Source organism: Nyctibius grandis, chromosome 2 (assembly GCF_013368605.1).
Source record: "Nyctibius grandis isolate bNycGra1 chromosome 2, bNycGra1.pri, whole genome shotgun sequence".
Classification (NCBI taxonomy): domain Eukaryota; kingdom Metazoa; phylum Chordata; class Aves; order Nyctibiiformes; family Nyctibiidae; genus Nyctibius; species Nyctibius grandis.
In genome coordinates, this window is record NC_090659.1 from 29,144,104 (window position 1) to 29,161,655 (window position 17,552).

General features: G+C 35.6%; 1 protein-coding gene across 1 annotated transcript in view; it reads left to right on the plus strand.

Annotated features, from left to right (window-relative positions):
- CFAP47 (cilia and flagella associated protein 47) overlaps positions 1-17,552 on the plus strand; it is a 356,696-nt gene that overhangs the window by 8,125 nt on the left and 331,019 nt on the right. Inside the window, exons 4-15 of the mRNA XM_068422067.1 lie at positions 1,837-1,975; positions 5,840-6,068; positions 6,698-6,858; positions 7,727-7,857; positions 8,458-8,693; positions 9,375-9,567; positions 11,701-11,914; positions 12,306-12,458; positions 13,923-14,112; positions 14,218-14,314; positions 15,548-15,764; positions 16,447-16,691. Of these exons, the coding sequence (XP_068278168.1) occupies positions 1,837-1,975; positions 5,840-6,068; positions 6,698-6,858; positions 7,727-7,857; positions 8,458-8,693; positions 9,375-9,567; positions 11,701-11,914; positions 12,306-12,458; positions 13,923-14,112; positions 14,218-14,314; positions 15,548-15,764; positions 16,447-16,691 (2,205 nt within the window). The remainder of the gene's footprint in view (positions 1-1,836; positions 1,976-5,839; positions 6,069-6,697; positions 6,859-7,726; positions 7,858-8,457; positions 8,694-9,374; positions 9,568-11,700; positions 11,915-12,305; positions 12,459-13,922; positions 14,113-14,217; positions 14,315-15,547; positions 15,765-16,446; positions 16,692-17,552) is intronic.

The following is a 17,552-nucleotide window of genomic DNA, read 5'->3' on the forward strand; positions in this document are numbered from 1 at the left end:
ACTTTGCCAAATTTCAGGAGTTCTCTAGAGTCCCACCTGAAAGATGTAGAAATAACAGTTGCTCATTGCCTTGCTATGCCCAAAAGAAATAGTAGCAAATCATGTCTGCTCTTGCTTTGTTTTCTTTGTGATTCTGTGGTTCCAATAGCTGTCTGTTAGAACAAACAAACGACTAAAAGCTCCCTGTACTTTCAGAGCTAAAGTCCTCTCATATGGGAATTGAACCATATTTGTTACCAGAAGATAATGAGAGGTTTTTTATCTTACTGCCGTAGCTTTTGAAATCATTCAGCTTTCAAAACGTGCACATCCTTCAACTTCTGTCAGGGACCCTTCCAAGGAGTATAAGCAACATGGAGAATGGAGCGTAAGAGTGTTTATATGATCCAAGTAACCTATTTGACTGCCTTTTCTGCTGGACAAAGCTGCAGACACTTTATTCAGAAGTAGGGTGGCAACTGTGCTGAGTTTCAAACCACAAATTTAAGGCAGTTAATTATTTTTGTTCCTCACTTGTACAGCTGTTTATTATATCACAAATCTTTACTTGCATTAGGCTAAGGTTGTGTGAACACTTCATAGATTTGCACAAGAAATATAGTACCAACAGAAAATACATTGTTTTAGAAACATGGGGACAGGTTGCAATATTAAAAAAAAAAAAAAAATTCCAATGGCTGTCTAGTTACAACAGATTCTATTTTATTTTTATTTTTTTTTCCAAAAAGCAGAGGAAAACTTTTTTTCCCTAGCCAGCTCAACTTAAAAGATGTAGTATGTAGTTTATATATTTAGCTCTAACTCGTACATACTACCTTCTTTGTTTGAGGAATCATGATTAGATAAAGAAAATGAGATAACCTACACTACATATACAACTAATTTGCATGATGTGAAATTTCTCATGTTGTATAGGAACTGTTTCTGGTTATAAAGTCTGTTGCATGATGCATACAGGCTGCATGATGGAGTTTTGCAGGACTGGACACAGGCAAAATTAGAATGAAAGTGGTGGTTAGTGAAGAATATATTGAGGGCAGACAAAGGAAGAGCTGCTGAATCTGTGTTTCTGTAGGCTCTGTAAATCGTAATCTGGCAGGTCACACTAACAGGCAGGACGTAAACTGTGTCAACAGGAAGTGCTGTATGCTGGCCTGTGACTCAAGGATTGCACTTCACGTGTCATCTCGTGTATAAAACTTTGTTCCTGCTTCTGATCTCACATCAGAGATTATTTGTTATCTGAGATGAAACAGTGTATTTTTTTTTTTTACAACATTTGAAACAATTTCTTGCTATTTATGATATAATGACAAGTAATTAGTGCTGCTGGTTAAATACACATTTAATAATTTTTTCATGTTTAAAAAAATATTTTTATATCCTAGAAATATTCACTGTTCTCTTCTGGAATAAGTTGTGTTATGTACATACCAGATCATGAAAACCATTGTTACCTGCAATATGCACTTAACTTTCTGGCTACAGTAGCTGCCTAGAGCTGTGTATAAAACAACTCATAACTTACAAAATATTACTTACAGCTGATTTATGAGATAGATACTCACATTCCAAACAAAAGTGACTAACTTTTCTGTTACAATCACAGCTTGCAAAGTGGCATTGGACATGTGGGTGTAATATTTAAAGAAACCCTGGAAATAATGATCTACTCTGTGTTAGAAATAGTTTTGAAAAAGATTAACTCTACGTTTCCTGTTTTCATAGGAAAATGTACTGCTTGTGAATATCTGCATTATGTGTTTTGTAACTCTAAATGTGTAATAGAAGACTATAAATCTGTGACTTTGTTGTGTAATATTCTGTTTATTTTAGGTACATTTAAAATATCATATGATGGGGTTGTCCTGCTTAACATAGAACCTACCAGTGGAGAGGTAGACCCAAAATCTATAAAGACGGTTAAAGTCGATATCTGCACAGATGTACCCAGAATCATCGAAGAAGTGATAAAGTGAGTGTATGACTAAAGAAATCCAGCTCTATAAATTACATTTTTGTCTGTTATTAATTCTAGTCTTTATTATGAATGTTTATCTGAAAAAGTTAAGCTCCTAGGTGTCAGTTGCTGTCTTCCACATTTATTTTTATTAAATTGATTTGAAGATTATATTATTTCCACAGAAGTGATGCATAAATTGTGTACCTGGCTGTGTTGTTAAAGATCTCTCACAAGTCGTAACGATATGGGATGCTTGCACAGCTCTCGGTATACAACTAACCAAGAGCTTTTGTATCTTTCACCTTTCTACACATCCCATGCTCCTTACTTTTTTTAGCTTCTGTAACTTCGCTGTTTTTCTTTTGGCTCCATATCTTTCAGGAGTCTCAGAAACATTATGATGTCCTTTGGTGTGTCTTATTTTAAATGTATTTGCAACAACTAACTCTTTTAAGAATAACCAGTTTTTAAATGCCTACCTTGTCTCTCTCCAAATGGTGAATATAGACTTTTCAGGAAAAGGCAGAATTGGGAAGTTGACCAATCTGGAAAGTCCTTTTCAATCCTATTTTCTGATAATAGTGCATAGGATGTGGTTGCGTTTTTCTGGGGGGACTGTATTTCCTGTTTTGTTTTTAAATTATTAAGATATATGACTTAAAGTTCAGTTCTTCCAGTTCTTGCTTTTTGTGGGAAAAGGAAATGAAGTGTAAGGAGAAAAATTCTATTAGAGTGACGGGGAAAACAATATCTGTATTTTGCCTCACAGTTATATCCTCCTTCATATCATATTTTCCTTGGTTACTGAGTTTGAACCCTTTGGTTGCAAAGTGTCATGCTTTCTGCCTTTCTTTTTCTGTCCAGGCTACCACCACTGTTTTCTACAACCCATCTTGCTTAAACGGCTGCTGTCTCCTGCAGTCCAGTAGACAGTTTATCTATAAAACTGAAAGCACATAGGTACACAGAGCTCAGATTTCATCTTTCACCCATTCCCTGCCTTAAATTGGGCATAACTCTGTCAGTGAATTTGGTGTTTCTTAGTAGTCATTGCTATATCGTTTAGACTAAATGAAATCTTAAGTTTCCTTGTCAAGCCTTGCACAAATATATATGTGTATACATGTGTGTGTATATATATATATTTAAACAAGTAGGGTAATACTGAAAGTTTTCCAATGGGTATTTGTCAGGAATTTGACTTTAAGAAATAGTACAGTTTTGGTGGAAACAACGTGGTTATTTCCATTTGCCTTGTCCTCTAAGCATTTTGCTCTATATATAAGCAAAATCCTTTTCAGAGGAATCTACTCTTATATTTTTTTGAGATTTCTTTTCTCTCTTAGAGAAACCCATAATCATGCTTCAGAAGCTGAAAGATAATGTAGACAGTTTGAGATCCTCTCCAAGATCCCTTGTGTAGTTATATGTGTGACTATTAAAAACAAAGATTTTTTTATTTTATTTTTTTCAGCTCAGAGGCTATTCAAAAGGATAGCTGACTATACTAGAACAATAAGTTTTATATTAGTAAATTTGATTCTTTTGTGCAACAAGAATGAATAAGCTTTCTTCCAGGAGAATTCAAATAAAGATTTGTACAATATCTGTATGGTCCTTTGGTGTTTTGTGGTAACTAAAACTGGCGAAGGAAGTAAAAGAGAACAAAAAGGACTTCTTCAAATATATCAGTAGCAAAAGGAAGAACAGGGAAAGTGTGGGCCCTCTGCTAAATGAGGCAGTAGCCCTAATATAACCAAGGGTGCAAGAGAAGGCAGAGTTGCTGAATACCTTCTTTGCTTCGGTCTTTAATCCTAAGACCAGCCCTTGTGATCTCCAGACCCTGGATGTAGGAGAGGAAGCCTGGAGGAGGGAAGACTCTCCACTAGTCAGTGAAGACTGGGTTAGTGATCAGTTACGGAAATTGAATACACACAAGTCCATGGGCCCCGATGAGATGCACCCAAGAGTGTAGAGAGAACTGGCTGATGTTGTTGCTCTACCACTCTCCATCGTTTTCGAAAGATCATGGCAAACAGGAGAGGTGCCTGAGGACTGGAGGAAAGCCAATGTCACTCCAGTCTTCAAAAAAGGCAAGAAGGAAGATCCAGCAAACTACAGACCAGTCAGCCTCACCTCCATCCCTGGAAAAATGATGGAGCGGCTCATTTTGGAGGTCATCTCTAAGCACATGGAAGAGAAGAAGGTTATCAAGAGTAGTCAGCATGGATTTACCAAGGGGAAATCATGCTTGACTAACCTGATAGCATTCTATGATGTCGTGATTGAATGGGTAGATGCAGGGAGACCAGTGGATGTAGTCTACCTTGACCTTAGCAAGGTGTTTGACACAGTTTCCCATGACATTGTCGTGAGCAAACTCAGGAAGTGTGAGGTAGAAGAACAGACAGTGAGATCGATTAAGAACTGGCTACACAATAGAGCCCAAAGGGTGGTAATCAATGGTGCCAAGTCCACCTGTAGACCTGTAACTAGTGGAGTCCCCCAGGGATCAGTGCTGGGTGCAGTCCTGTTCAACATCTTCATCAATGACCTTGATGAAGGGACAGAGTGTCTTCTCAGCAAGTTTGCTGATGATACGAAGCTGGGAGGTTTGGCTGATACACCTGAAGGCTGTGCGGCCATTCAGCGTGATTTGGACAGACTGGAGAGCTGGGCAAAGAGGAACCTAATGAGGTTCAACAAGAATAAGTGCAGAGTCCTGCACCTGGGAAGGAGTAATAAAATGCACCAGTACAGGTTAGGAGGCGATCTGCTAGAGAGCAGCTCCGTGGAGAAGGACCTTGGAGTCCTGGTGGACAAGAAGTTATCCATGGGACAGCAATGTGCCCTTGTGGCCAAGAAGACCAATGGTATCCTGGGGTGCATTAAGATAAGTATGTCTAGCAGATTGAGGGAGGTCCTCCTCCCCCTCTACTCTACCCTGGTGAGACCTCACCTGGAGTATTGCGTTCAGTTCTGGGCTCCCCAGTTCAAGAGGGACAGAGATCTACTGGAGAGAGTCCAACAGAGGGCTATGAGGATGATTAAGGGACTGGAACACCTGCCTTATGAGGAAAGATTGAGAGAACTGGAGCTTTTTAGTCTGAAGAAGAGAAGACTGAGAGGGGATCTGATTAATGTGTATAATTATTTGAGGGCTGGGTGTCAAGAGAAAAGGGGCAACCTCTTTTCACTTGTGCCCTGCAATAGGACAAGGGGCAATGAATGCAAGCTAGAGCACAGGAAGTTCAACCTCAACATGAGGAAGAACTTCTTTACCATAAGGGTTACAGAGCACTGGAACAAACTCCGCAGAGAGGTTGTGGAGTCTCCTTCTCTGGAGACTTTCAAGACCCATCTGGATGCGTTCCTGTGTAACCTGCCTTAGATTGGTCCTGCTCTGGCACGGGGGTTGGACTGGATGATCTCCAGAGGTCCCTTCCAACCCCTAACATTCTGTGATTTAGGTGAACTTCTAGCTCCAGCTGTCTAAGAGAAAATTACTAAGTATATGCAAAAATTGGTATCTAGATACAAAAATTCTCAGAAATAAGAGCAATGTATCACCTGATTCTTTTGATATGTCATTCCTATTGTTTCAAACATTAAAAAAGAGGAAAAACTCAAAAATCTCCCCAAGACTCTACCATGTAATGTGTGATTCTTCCTGTTAGGTAATATTCCTGTTAGGTATCACATGGTCAAGTACACTCTCTTCCCCTTCCCTTCTCTTCCCCTCCCTCCCCCCCCCAAGTTTATCTATGGAAAGCCAAAGATTTGGTTCAGTTTTGCATAAATTCTAATATAAACCAAACTTATTATTTCTAACACTTTTCTACATTAACTATTGCTGCTTGCTACTCTTATTGACAGAGTGGAGTTGGAAGGTCATGGCTGCACTGAAGTATGGATCAAGGCTGTTGTGGTTGAACAAGTTCTTAAAGTTCTAGGAGTGTCTTGTGGAAATGTATTGGAATGCATAAACTTTGGACCACTTTACTTTGGTTCTTCAAAGACTGAACAAATATCTTTATACAACGAAAGTCCTGAGCGTATGGACTGGGTAGCAGTACTGGAAGACAGTGCCATTGGAGGAGAGATGGTAAGAAGCTGTTCTGGTTTTTATTCTAGTTGAAAACATGTTTTAATTTCTGCTTTTTCATTTTTTGTTTCTCAACATTCGTCTTTAGTAGTGTTTACTACGTTATACTATTTCCTGATCAATAGGCTTTCTGAAACTTCTGGCCAACCAACAAGTTTTTTACTATAATTTAAACTTGGAGTTAAGTTTTTCAGATATTTCTGTTTCACTATGTGATATCTTAACCTTAACAATGTTAAGAAGGTTTCCTGGGTATGGGGTTTTTTTGTTTTGTTTTGGTTTTTTTTTGAGTGGTTTTTCTTGACCTACTGGATTTCCTATCATTTAGTAGGAGTTATCAAAATATTTTTTGGTATTCTAACATGTTAAGCATCTGTAGTTTCACTTGTTTTTCTCTGACAGTGAAATCATCTGACTGAGCATCACCTTTAAAAAAGGGAATTCAAAACATTGACATGAAATTGATGTTTAAAAATTGGTTAATTAGCCATGTGAGATGTAACTACGTCAGTGCTATTACTTAAGTTATGTCTTTCTACTTGTTGTGAAAACTATGAAAATGTATGTGTCCAAACACAAAAGGGGAAGCAGAACAGGCTGAACTATTCCACATTTTCATTATTTTTTAGGGGACTGATCTTCAAAGGAGTACAGATGCTGTTTTACAAGACTTAAGCCTCAACAATAGAACAGGAGATGTAGATGTTTCCACCTTGATCTTGTGCATTCCCAATCAAGGAACCTTGCTACCTTATGAGAAATCTTTGGTTACATTGTGCTTTAGTCCTAAGTGAGTGAGTGGTCCAAATTAGACACACACACACAAGCTGATTGGTCTAACCTATTCTGTAAAGACCTGTGTTAGAGAAAATAATTTTAAGTTAATGTGTCTGCAAATTTTTTTCTGAATGACTTCTTATGTATTTATGTATGTTAAAAGAAATTGCTTGGCATGATACTACAAATGAGAAAGCAAAGTCTGAAGTAATTTTCTGGGAGTTGTTTTGTAATACATTAAGGATGTATTTGAACAAAGAATTGGTTAAGCTTGTTTTGCAAGAACAAGAATTTCTTCAGATTTTGCCAAGAGAACTAATTGCAGCTCCCATTAAATACGTTGAATCTCTAAAGATTGTTGAGAGAGTTCTACAGTGTCAAATTAAGTGCCTTTTTAACGACTGCAGATTTATTTCATAAAGATATAGTATATACAGCATTATGAAAGAATATATATATTTCATCACCAAGAGACTGAAATATTTTGGAGAGCTTTCATTCCATTAAAAAAAAAAAGTAAGCATAAAGGAACATTTCTTCAGATAAGGAAAAGAAAAAGAAAATGCGCTCTTGCCATTTTCCCTTATTTAAACTCTAAGTGATTATTATGCATGTAATATTAGTTTAGAAAACTGTCGTAGACTAGAAAAGATATCAAATGATTAGTATAATAAGCCTACAGATATTGTTGAGCTTAAATATGTTACTGTTCCATTTTCTGAAAGGAAGTATAAAGATCATTTTTTCAAGCTGTAACCAACAGCAAAGAAGCCAGACTGGATGATGAAAAATAAGCCTTGATTTTTTTGTGGATTGGGGTTTAGTGGTTTGTTTTTTTTTTTTTTCCCCCATCTTGTAATTAGAGATTGTGACACCTACAGAAAATTTAAAAGGGACTTTGGAGTGAAAGACTCATCACGGAAACAAGATTACGTACTGTTTCTGAGATTTGAAGCTGTTGGGAGTAAAGATGGCTACCTGCAGGCCCTTGATGGGGCCACAGCAATCACAAGTATGTTATCAGAAATGTATAATCACCATCAGATAGGTATATATGGATGATAAAACTGTATATCTTGATTTTTTAAAATTTCTTCATCTTCTTAGCAGTTTTATGGGAAACCCATGTTTATTTTATTTATATAAGTAAATTATTGTAACTTACATCTTTAATGCTTTAGCACCAAAACCTCTTTGAACAGTGAATAGTAAGAAGGAGGGAATCATGCATGTCATGCATACACCTGCTGATAATGAACACCTAGAACTTAATTATAAATGTAAATATTTAGAGGACATAAAAAAAACCCAACCCCCAGCCATTTGCAAGTCATCAGCACTTTGGTAATACCAGTTGTGTGCATTTTCAAGTGAATATTTGATCACTCTCAACTTCCTTAATGAGAGAGTACGTTATCTGACAGCCATTAGAAGTAAGCATGTCTGTTTTAAATTTATAGAAAATTGCATTATAAATCATATTGTATTATAGTATTTTGTTTCTGCAACCATACAACTACAGTACAACTTTTTTTTTTTTTTTTGTAAGCTAATAGGTGTGTAAGGTTTTTTGCTTTGTTTCTTTTTTTTTTTTTTTGTTTGTCTAATGCAGTGAATCATCCTCATCACACGGAGTTAGCTTTGACAGGTTCTGGGCTTCCTGTCATGTTAACTTTTAATCCAGGACCAGTTATTAAGTTTATGGACTGTTTCTTGGGTGAACAAACACAAGTTCTATGCACACTCAAAAATGAATCTGAGTCCCTTCCAGTAACATTCAGCTTCCGCAAGACTGCTCACTTTCATATTTCTCCTGAAAAAGGAAAAATTAAAAAAAAATCTGCAAAGGTAACTACCTGTTTCTATTAGATTATGTGGGTATGCAGATTACGGTATAGTGGTCAGCAGTGGAATTTCTTGAAAGTAAACCAGAACAATTTCATTTCAGTAGCCATGACGTTTAATATCAGCCAAACATATATATTTTTTTTTCTCCTTATGTTAGGGTCTTTTGATGCTCTTTCCTGTACTCCAGGAAGCAACAAGTGTTATGTTTGGAAAAAATAATTGTAGTACTAAAGAAACTTTACCCAAGTTTTTCCTGGCTTTAAATTTTTTATATTTTACTGACTTGAAGATTGATTTATACTCAAACTTTTGCAGGATTTCAGTAAATCACAAATACTCGAGTAACATAACATCTATTTTAATGGAAGAAACTTTGCCAAATTTAAGTCAAATATGGAGACACTTATAATTTCACAAACCTGTAACTCAGGATACAAGAGAGAACAATTTGTCCCAGAAATGAGCAAGTGAGACTTTGTGGTGTTCTAATGTGTAGCAGTTTTATATTTCCTTATATTACTAATTCCTGTGTGGCAGTTGGCATATTCTAAAAGCCCAGTTTAGATCACCTATCTTAGAAGTAAGTGTGGAGAGAAGTGACTCAACTAAACAGAGAATTACATAAAACTTTTCTCTTTGCTTTTCTGCCTCATATGTCTCATAATGACTTTTCTTTTCCAGGATGTGATATTTTCATTTTTTCCACATCAAATAGGAACATTTAAAGTGAAGCAAGTTGTGGATATCATTGGTACAGGACTAGAGAAAAATGATTTACAGGTTTCGAAAACAAAACCCCTTCACCAAATATATTTGAGCTTTATTGGTCTGTGCAAATCTAAACGAAAACGCATTCTATTCAAAGTTAATCCTGGTAAGATGCTAAAAAGATAAGTGAAAAGTGATAAAATGTGTTAAAAGTAAAGTTTTAACATTTTCAAAGAGAATTTTTTACTATCTTTAGTTTGTTTTTAAAAAATAATATCTCTTTGGGAGTTGCAGGAATGCCTAATTGTATGACATGTACCCATAAGAATGAGTATAAAGCAATGGCTAAAACAATGGTACCCCCTCCACCATATTTTAACAAAAATTGAACTATTAAAGTGTAAATTTTCATCATATGATTATTTAACTTCTATAAATCAGAAAATAAATGCTTCAGTTTTTGGCAGTGATTCCATTACACAGTGCTAATATGTTTGAGTTGTAAGTAGAGAGATGGGTAAAGCACAGAAAGAAGTTAGGAAAGATAACAGGGTATTCTTTATTGATTGAAAGTTAATACTGCCAGATGAATTTGACAGTTAATACAGCCTGCTACCTGTCTCGTGTCCATTGACTCTTCCCATCCTATGAAGCCTATGCTAGCATAAATAATCTTTCAGGATATGCAATAATTAGTCTCTAATTTGTTCCTTGTGTTCCTAACGTGTCCCACAACCAACCACTTTACAGTAGATTTGACTAAGCCTGTCACCTGATTTTAAAACCAGTCATGGGAAGCGTAGCTTTTTCTAGCATCAAATATGCCATAGCATCTGCAGCTAGTACTAGTGCAATGGGACTGTCCTGTACAGTGGTACATCTGGTTTCTTTGTGTAGATAAGGAGGGGAGCTTGAATACTCCTTAACTGACTGCTTGAAGATGTAGTTGCTAATGAAAAACAGGAAGGCAATACCCTTTCTTTTCAAAGAGAGCAATGTGGGGAAGTAAAAAGAGCAAGTCATTAGAAAGTCAGGATAAAATGCTGTTCTTTCTACAAATACCAGAATGGTTGATAAGCTGCTGGACATCCTTGCTACTTTCAGAAAAGTATTTCAAGTCCATGGCAATCAAATATTGATAAGAAACTAAAGTTTTGAAATTTCTGGATTTTAGTGTTGAAATCCAGAACTCCTGCAGTTTTTCTGCTTCAAAAACACAACTAAAATTTGTTTCTGTGGATAAAAGATTCAATGTAGTATTTGAGTTTGTCAGCTTTTCTAAATGCTCTTGTCTACCATTTATTCTGTTAATGTCCCCATTCTGCTCCTGTTTGCAGGTTTATAAAGAAGTTATGAGGGGTATCTGTACTCTATAGGCTACTCTTACCTGTGTTTTACTTTTAAGCTTCCTTGAAGTGTGGAGGGAAAGTGAGTTTTTTCAGATGATTATGTAGATGGGTTCTATATCTTCCTGTTCTCTTTCTCCCAGTCTCTGTGAATGAGTATGTGTACTTTGCTCTCTATATTCTGTGGAGGGGGGAAGAGACTGGAATGAAGCTTCTTGCAAACTGTGCCTCCCTGGGCAGTGGAAGTTGTACTCACTTCTATAGTTTGGAGGCTGGAAAACAGGTTTTTTTTTTTTGGTAGCCATTTTAGAGTAAAGTAAGGCTAACGTGGTAAAACCAATATGTTAATTTAATGTATCCTTTTTTTTACATGTGAGGGAGGAAAGGGCAGTTGAAGAATGGATTTACTTATTTATAGTGCTGTTTTAAACGTGTGTATCTTTATGTAAGGAGAAGTGAGCAAACACATGGCCTAGTTTCTGTCGTAATTTTTCTCTTTAATGTGTATGTGCTTTTCTAGAACTAGAGTGAAAAAGATCTGAGCTTTCTTTTTAGTTGTGATAGCTTGAGAGTTTTTTGTCAAAAATCATGCCTGTATTTGCAGCCCCTTACAACAAGCTTTAGGACACTGCAGACAGTGTTGTGACAGAGGCAGCTCTGAGTGTTCGGTCATGTGCATGTGCAAGACAAAGTGTCACAGCTGAACATAATAGTAGTGATTTGGGCTCTAGTATTTGTTTGCCTGTGATCTAGGCCAGGGAAGGTGGTTGGTTTTTAGTATGGTCTGAATGCTGCCTTCCCCCTTGTCTGAGGAAAACATAATGGGATGGGTGACTGATTGTTGGGCTGCTGGGTGAACCAGTATAAATTAAGAAACATTGTTTGGATACTTTGAATTTTGTTTAGAAAGTATTAGTATAAGTGTATGTAACATGTTTTATTTGAATTTTAAGGTATAACACCAATGATTTCCAATGCAACTGGACAGTTTGTAGCTGATGGCACAGGACAGTGCACTGATACAGCACCTGTGGCAATACTTAAATCAACCCAAACACAAATTCATACTCACCGGATAAGCAGGAATTGTAAGGGTGATGCACTTATAGCTTTTCCTAATGACCGTGCTGCCAGCATTAGGCCTAGTGAAAGGAATAAAAAGTACAGGTAAAAATTATGCGAATATAATATTTAAAACCACACATTTGTTTATACTGTACAGTAGATCAAGATTGGTTACTCACATGACAGTTTACTGTTTTTACTTTTTCAGGCTGAATGTTCCTTAAAATTCATTGCATTCTACTCGACCTTGAGCCTCTTGCACATAAATTTCTTGAGTTGCTTTTCTTCTGTGAGACTACAAATGTAGCTATTACAGTTTCAATATTTCATTTTTATGGTTGCCTTTACAAGGTCAAACATTAATAATCAGTTGTGATAAAAAGAATGTTTGCAATGAAATATATATGTAACAAAATCAATATCTTTTCATTCTAACAAGACCCAGAATCATTTTGTACACGTTGTGAAACTACTATTCTCTTTAAATATTTAGGACTATTTTCACAAAGACAGAGAGATACAATTATATAGATCCAGAGTTTTCTTATACTGACTGTGAACGACTGTTAAAAGAAGCACATAAGCAATACTATGCAGACTTCATTTCTAGTTTAAGACGGCGTCGTTTACAGAAAGATGCTGCTAGGTAAGAACTTGTTTAAAGGATAAATACTTCAGGCTCATATGAAAAATATGTATATATACATTAGTGTGGATTAAGAATTAACTTAGTGGCACAAATCATACACCTAAATTTGTTCCATGCTGAAATGATTATGGTTTAGGGAACTTCATTTATAATGCATTCAAAACCTGTTTTGTTCAAATGTTCATTTAGACACTTAGAGATCACTTCCTGGGTAAAATGTAGGGTCAGAGGTATGGAACTTGAAATTAAACTTAAAATTAGCTTAAAATAAGATGCCAAGTTTTAAGAAGAGTTGGTTATGGTTAATAGGAAAAACATAACATTGATTGTGTTGGATTCTCTTTTTATATAGTAAATTGTACGTATTTTTAACTAGTATGTGTAGCTCACCCAAAGTGATGGATTCGGTATGTAAATTACGATATAATTTGTGGAATGAAGCAGATAAGATTAAAGGATTGTATTGGTCTTCTAGCATTATTTTATAGTAAATTCTCACTTCGTGCATTCGTGTATTTGGTTGGTATGCTGTGGAGAAAAATTGTGGAAAAGCAGATCTGACAGCTCTGCTACTTTTAAAAGATTTATTTAAAACAAAAAGCCTGTAAAGCCTCTAAAGCAAGAGAATTAATACCTTAAGAATGTTAAATTTGCAAGACACTTTATTTAAAAATTAATAAAGCCAGTGGATTATTCTTGTAATCTCAATTTACTTTGCTCTGTATATATAAATCATGATTTGAACAATGCCTGCATAGCTGGATTTATTTTTATGCATGCACATGATGCATGCCGTTCTTGAAAGGAATAGCTGTTGTGTAGTGGCTGAACTGTTGTTTATATGACTGTAATGCATATATTCAAGGTATATTGCACAAGGAGCAAGAACAGAAAGGAAAATTTCACAGTTATCAGATGAATTTCACTGTTACTATCAAACATAGTAATAATTTTCTGAATACTTGATACGAAACTTCTGTGTAAGATCTCTGGAAGTTTCAGATCTCTTGGTTGCAGGTGAAATTGATTGATTGGAGTTGAACTTTGACCGACAAAAGTTAATTGCTCTGAAAATTAGGCTATAAGTGGTCCAGCTCAGACCTATACAATTAAAGGATCTTTTGTAGTCTTGGCATTTGCTAACTTCTAAGTGCTTGACTTTACAACTTAATTGTTCTTTAAGAGGTATTTTAGACATGATATAATATTTATATTTTGGTAGCCATAATGCTTGCAACTCGTTTAGCTAAGCAATTGCCACAAATCTTAATCCTTGCCTAAACAATACAATAAAAGACTTTTTCAAGGCATTTTCAGTACCTGAGGTTTTTTTAATAATGAAATATTCCTGCTTAAAGTGTTATTTGTTATGTTTAAAAATCTTCAATAGTTTCATGTGTAGAAAATGGAATGCTCAAGCTTCTAGATTTCCATAATAATTTTTTTCCCCCTCCTCTATAGGCAGTTTTATATTTATAATAATCCTGTGAATATAGGCCTTAAACCAGCTGAAGGACTTCAGTCACCAAAGATCTCAATCACAGATTTTCACAAGGAGAAGCTACAGTTCAAAATGCTTCCTTTACCTGAGAATTGCCTATTAACTACTCGAAAATTGGCAGCAATTGGTTCTAAATCTTCAATCAAAGAAGTAAGTTAAGTGCTTGAGTAGTAATGTAAACATACTGTGTTTACCAGGTAAAAAAGCGTAAGAATTTTGATCCTTCTCTGAGAAGATGTCTTGTGCTTTTCACAGATTTCAAGTGGGCTTAGTGCTATGCCATCTTCTACCCAAGAGAAGGAAGACTGTAGTCTAACTTTGACACCCAAGCAGCTTCATCAAATACTCATTGGTAAGATTTTTAATTTGCTTACTAAATGCATACAGTTATTATAAAAGCACTTATTTATAGTAACACAATTTATGTTCATAATTGTTCACCTGAAATAGAAAATAGCTTAATTTGGAGACAGCTTAATATCTACAGTAATTTAACTAAAGCTTTGTACTCCTCAGAAAATGCTGAGATATGATTAGGTATGAACATGTAAAAGGAGAGCTTCCTTTAAAGACTGCTCATACTACAGCTTATTATAGAGATATCAATACAGCACAGCATGAGGGTTGATCATACGCTTATGCCTTGTTATTGGATAGTATCTGGACCAGCATTAATATTAGCAAGATTCATGGGAATGTTCAGAGTGTTTCTGGGAATTAACAGTGAACAGTGATACCCCAAAAGAGTAAAACTTCTTCAGGATCCTCCTTCAAAATAATTTCAGTGGAATGCTCTGTGATGGGGAGTAACACCTAAACTCTGTGAGGGACTTGTCTATTAACAACACTTGATACTGAAACTGGTCTATTTTAAGGTCAATTTTTCTTCAGTAAAATTATTTAGCAGCAAAGTGAAAATTTTCAGTACTTTCTGGGCTTTTTTTATTCTCTGTGAAGCCAAAACTTGAATAGTGTAGCAGTGTATACTGATACACTTGGGGAAAGGTAGAATGAGGTAAACATATTAATACAAAAATTATGTAGAGTTCTGTAAGATGTTTGATTAGTGCCATCAGCATTAAAGTTTGCAGATCAGCATAAAAACTGGTGATAGCAGTAAATAAAGTAGTGAGATAATTCTGTCACCATCAAATTACATGCATTATTAAACCAGATTGTCACACATCAGGGAGCAAATGAACAGGTTAAGTGTATAAAGTCTCAGTGAATTGCTGCTTGTCTAGCCATTTAAATTTCTGATTAATAAAAAGAGGTATTTATGGTAATTAATAATGTGTTTAGTAATTAGCACGTTGCTTTTTAGTAGCTGGCTAACACTGACAGAATTAAGAAATAAATGTTGGTGCTGGCTTTTGAGTTTTACTGCTGAAAACATTCACAAAACATGCATGGTATTTGCTTCCAAATTTTAGTGTGAATTTGTTCTGCTACAGTATTGTTCTAGCTGACTAATTCTGTAATTTGAGGAACTAAAATGTTTTGATCATAACATTTTAGTAGTTATGCTTCCTTACATTAACTTTTACTCTTTAATGTTGAAGATCTTATTTCTTATATATTCCAGGTCCTTCTACTATGGATTTTGGTGATGTTTGTGTGTATTCTACAACAGCCAGGAAACTGCACATCATCAATAACTTGTTAGTTCATATATGGATACAAATTGAGATTGAAATTGATGAATTACAGCAGACTAGTCCATTGTCTCAGGTGGTGCCTCCTCTTACAAAAACTCATGTTCCAATTGTATTCAAGACAAACACTCTTGGAATGTTTAAAAGGTAATGCTTCTTAGATTTGTCTTGATTTACATATTTTCTTTGCAGTAGTAGAGTAAAAAAATCATGTGGCTGGTTTAAACTCAGTGTAATTATGATAAGTGTTAATCGTATACACTCATTTGTGGTGATACTGCAATAATTAATGCAGTTTTATGTTGCAAAATTTTGCTAGTATAGTGATGTTTCTTAGGGTTTAAAAAAAAGAGAAAAAACTGTCCTGTCAAAACCCCATATAGCCACAGATATATCGGGGAAAAAAGTTTGCTATTACAGTGTATTTGTTAAGAGGAAATTTTATGGAAAATACTGTGCTCTCCCCAGCATAATGTTGAATCGCTGCATCTACGCTCAGATCTTTTGATGCACCTCATGGGTAAACGTATAGACAAACCGTTTTCTAGCCTTCTAGTATGGAGGTGGGACTCCAGCTTACTACTAATGCTGTTAAAATGACTGTATGAGATTGATAATCTTTTGGGATTATCTTCACTTTTGACATGATTTAAACTGTATGCAAAACAACTACAAAATGCTTTCTCTTGTCAGTCTTAACTGTGTGTTCACACTCAATTGTTTTGTTAAGTATTTTCTTGCTAATGATTACGTTCCACATAAATTTTAATCTGCCTACAACATAACAGATAAACAAAAATACTGAGAAATATGTATTTTTATGTTGCAGATCTTTCACTTACACAATAAACAAGCAACACCTTGGGCACGTGCTGGTAGTTGCAAAAGCAGTGTCTGTTGAACTTGAGCTGTCTGCAAGGGAACTGATTTTAAATCCTATTCCTGGCTACCTAGCAGAGACAGAGTTTAGAACAACTGTCAGGGTATACAATCCCAGAAACCATCTTGCTGAGTTTACTTGGAAACCTATAATTACAGATAGAGGAAATGCATTTTCTATACGGCCAGTCAAAGGTATGCTATGCAAGTACAGTGGGTGTGCATGTATCTTAAATGTCAATAATGTTAAATAAGACAAACATTCAGCTCATACTAGAAACTGTATATTTTAGATTTGGGTCAATATCAGTGTATCCCAAAAGTAGTATCAGATCAGAGTGATAATACCATAGTAGCACTCCCTGCATAAGCCCTGCTGTGAGTGCATACTCAGTCCAGTTCATTGTTTCTGTGTCCACCCAGTAGCGCTTATGTAAGCATTTTTCTCAGCACAGATTGCTGATATTTAATGGCTGTTTAATAGTAATATCCTACAGCTCATCAGGACATGAAATTTACCAAAAGCACTGTATTAATGAAGTTGATGTAGTATTAATGAAGTTGATGTAGTATTAATGAAGTTGATGTAGACAGTTTGAGTGACACAAGTGGAATTCAATCTGGGATTAGTTTCCACTTGCATTATGGATCAATATTTGTTAGAAGTGCATGAGACCTTAGCTTTTACCTTCTTTCCTTTGAAAGATAGTGTTCTGCAGGAGTATGTTGGAGCTCCATTATTAAAGAGCTAACTGCTAACTGAATTGGCATTACACAGTTCAAATAAGATTTGTCTGGATCAGGAGCTTGGTGTGCTCTGATTCTTAAGAAAATGTATTTCTGCTGATAGGAGTTCAAACTCAATTGCAAGCGAGAAAATGTATATGGTCTTTCCCAAAGCTGTAATTCTACAAGAAGGATAGTCTGTTCTTTTATTTTTTTAGATGTTGACTATTTGAGCAATTTATGGCTAAAAAATACCAGTGAACTCTGTGTGTTTTACTGCAAGATACTAATGAACAGATTATGCAATTGTCATGAGAATCCTGAAACTAA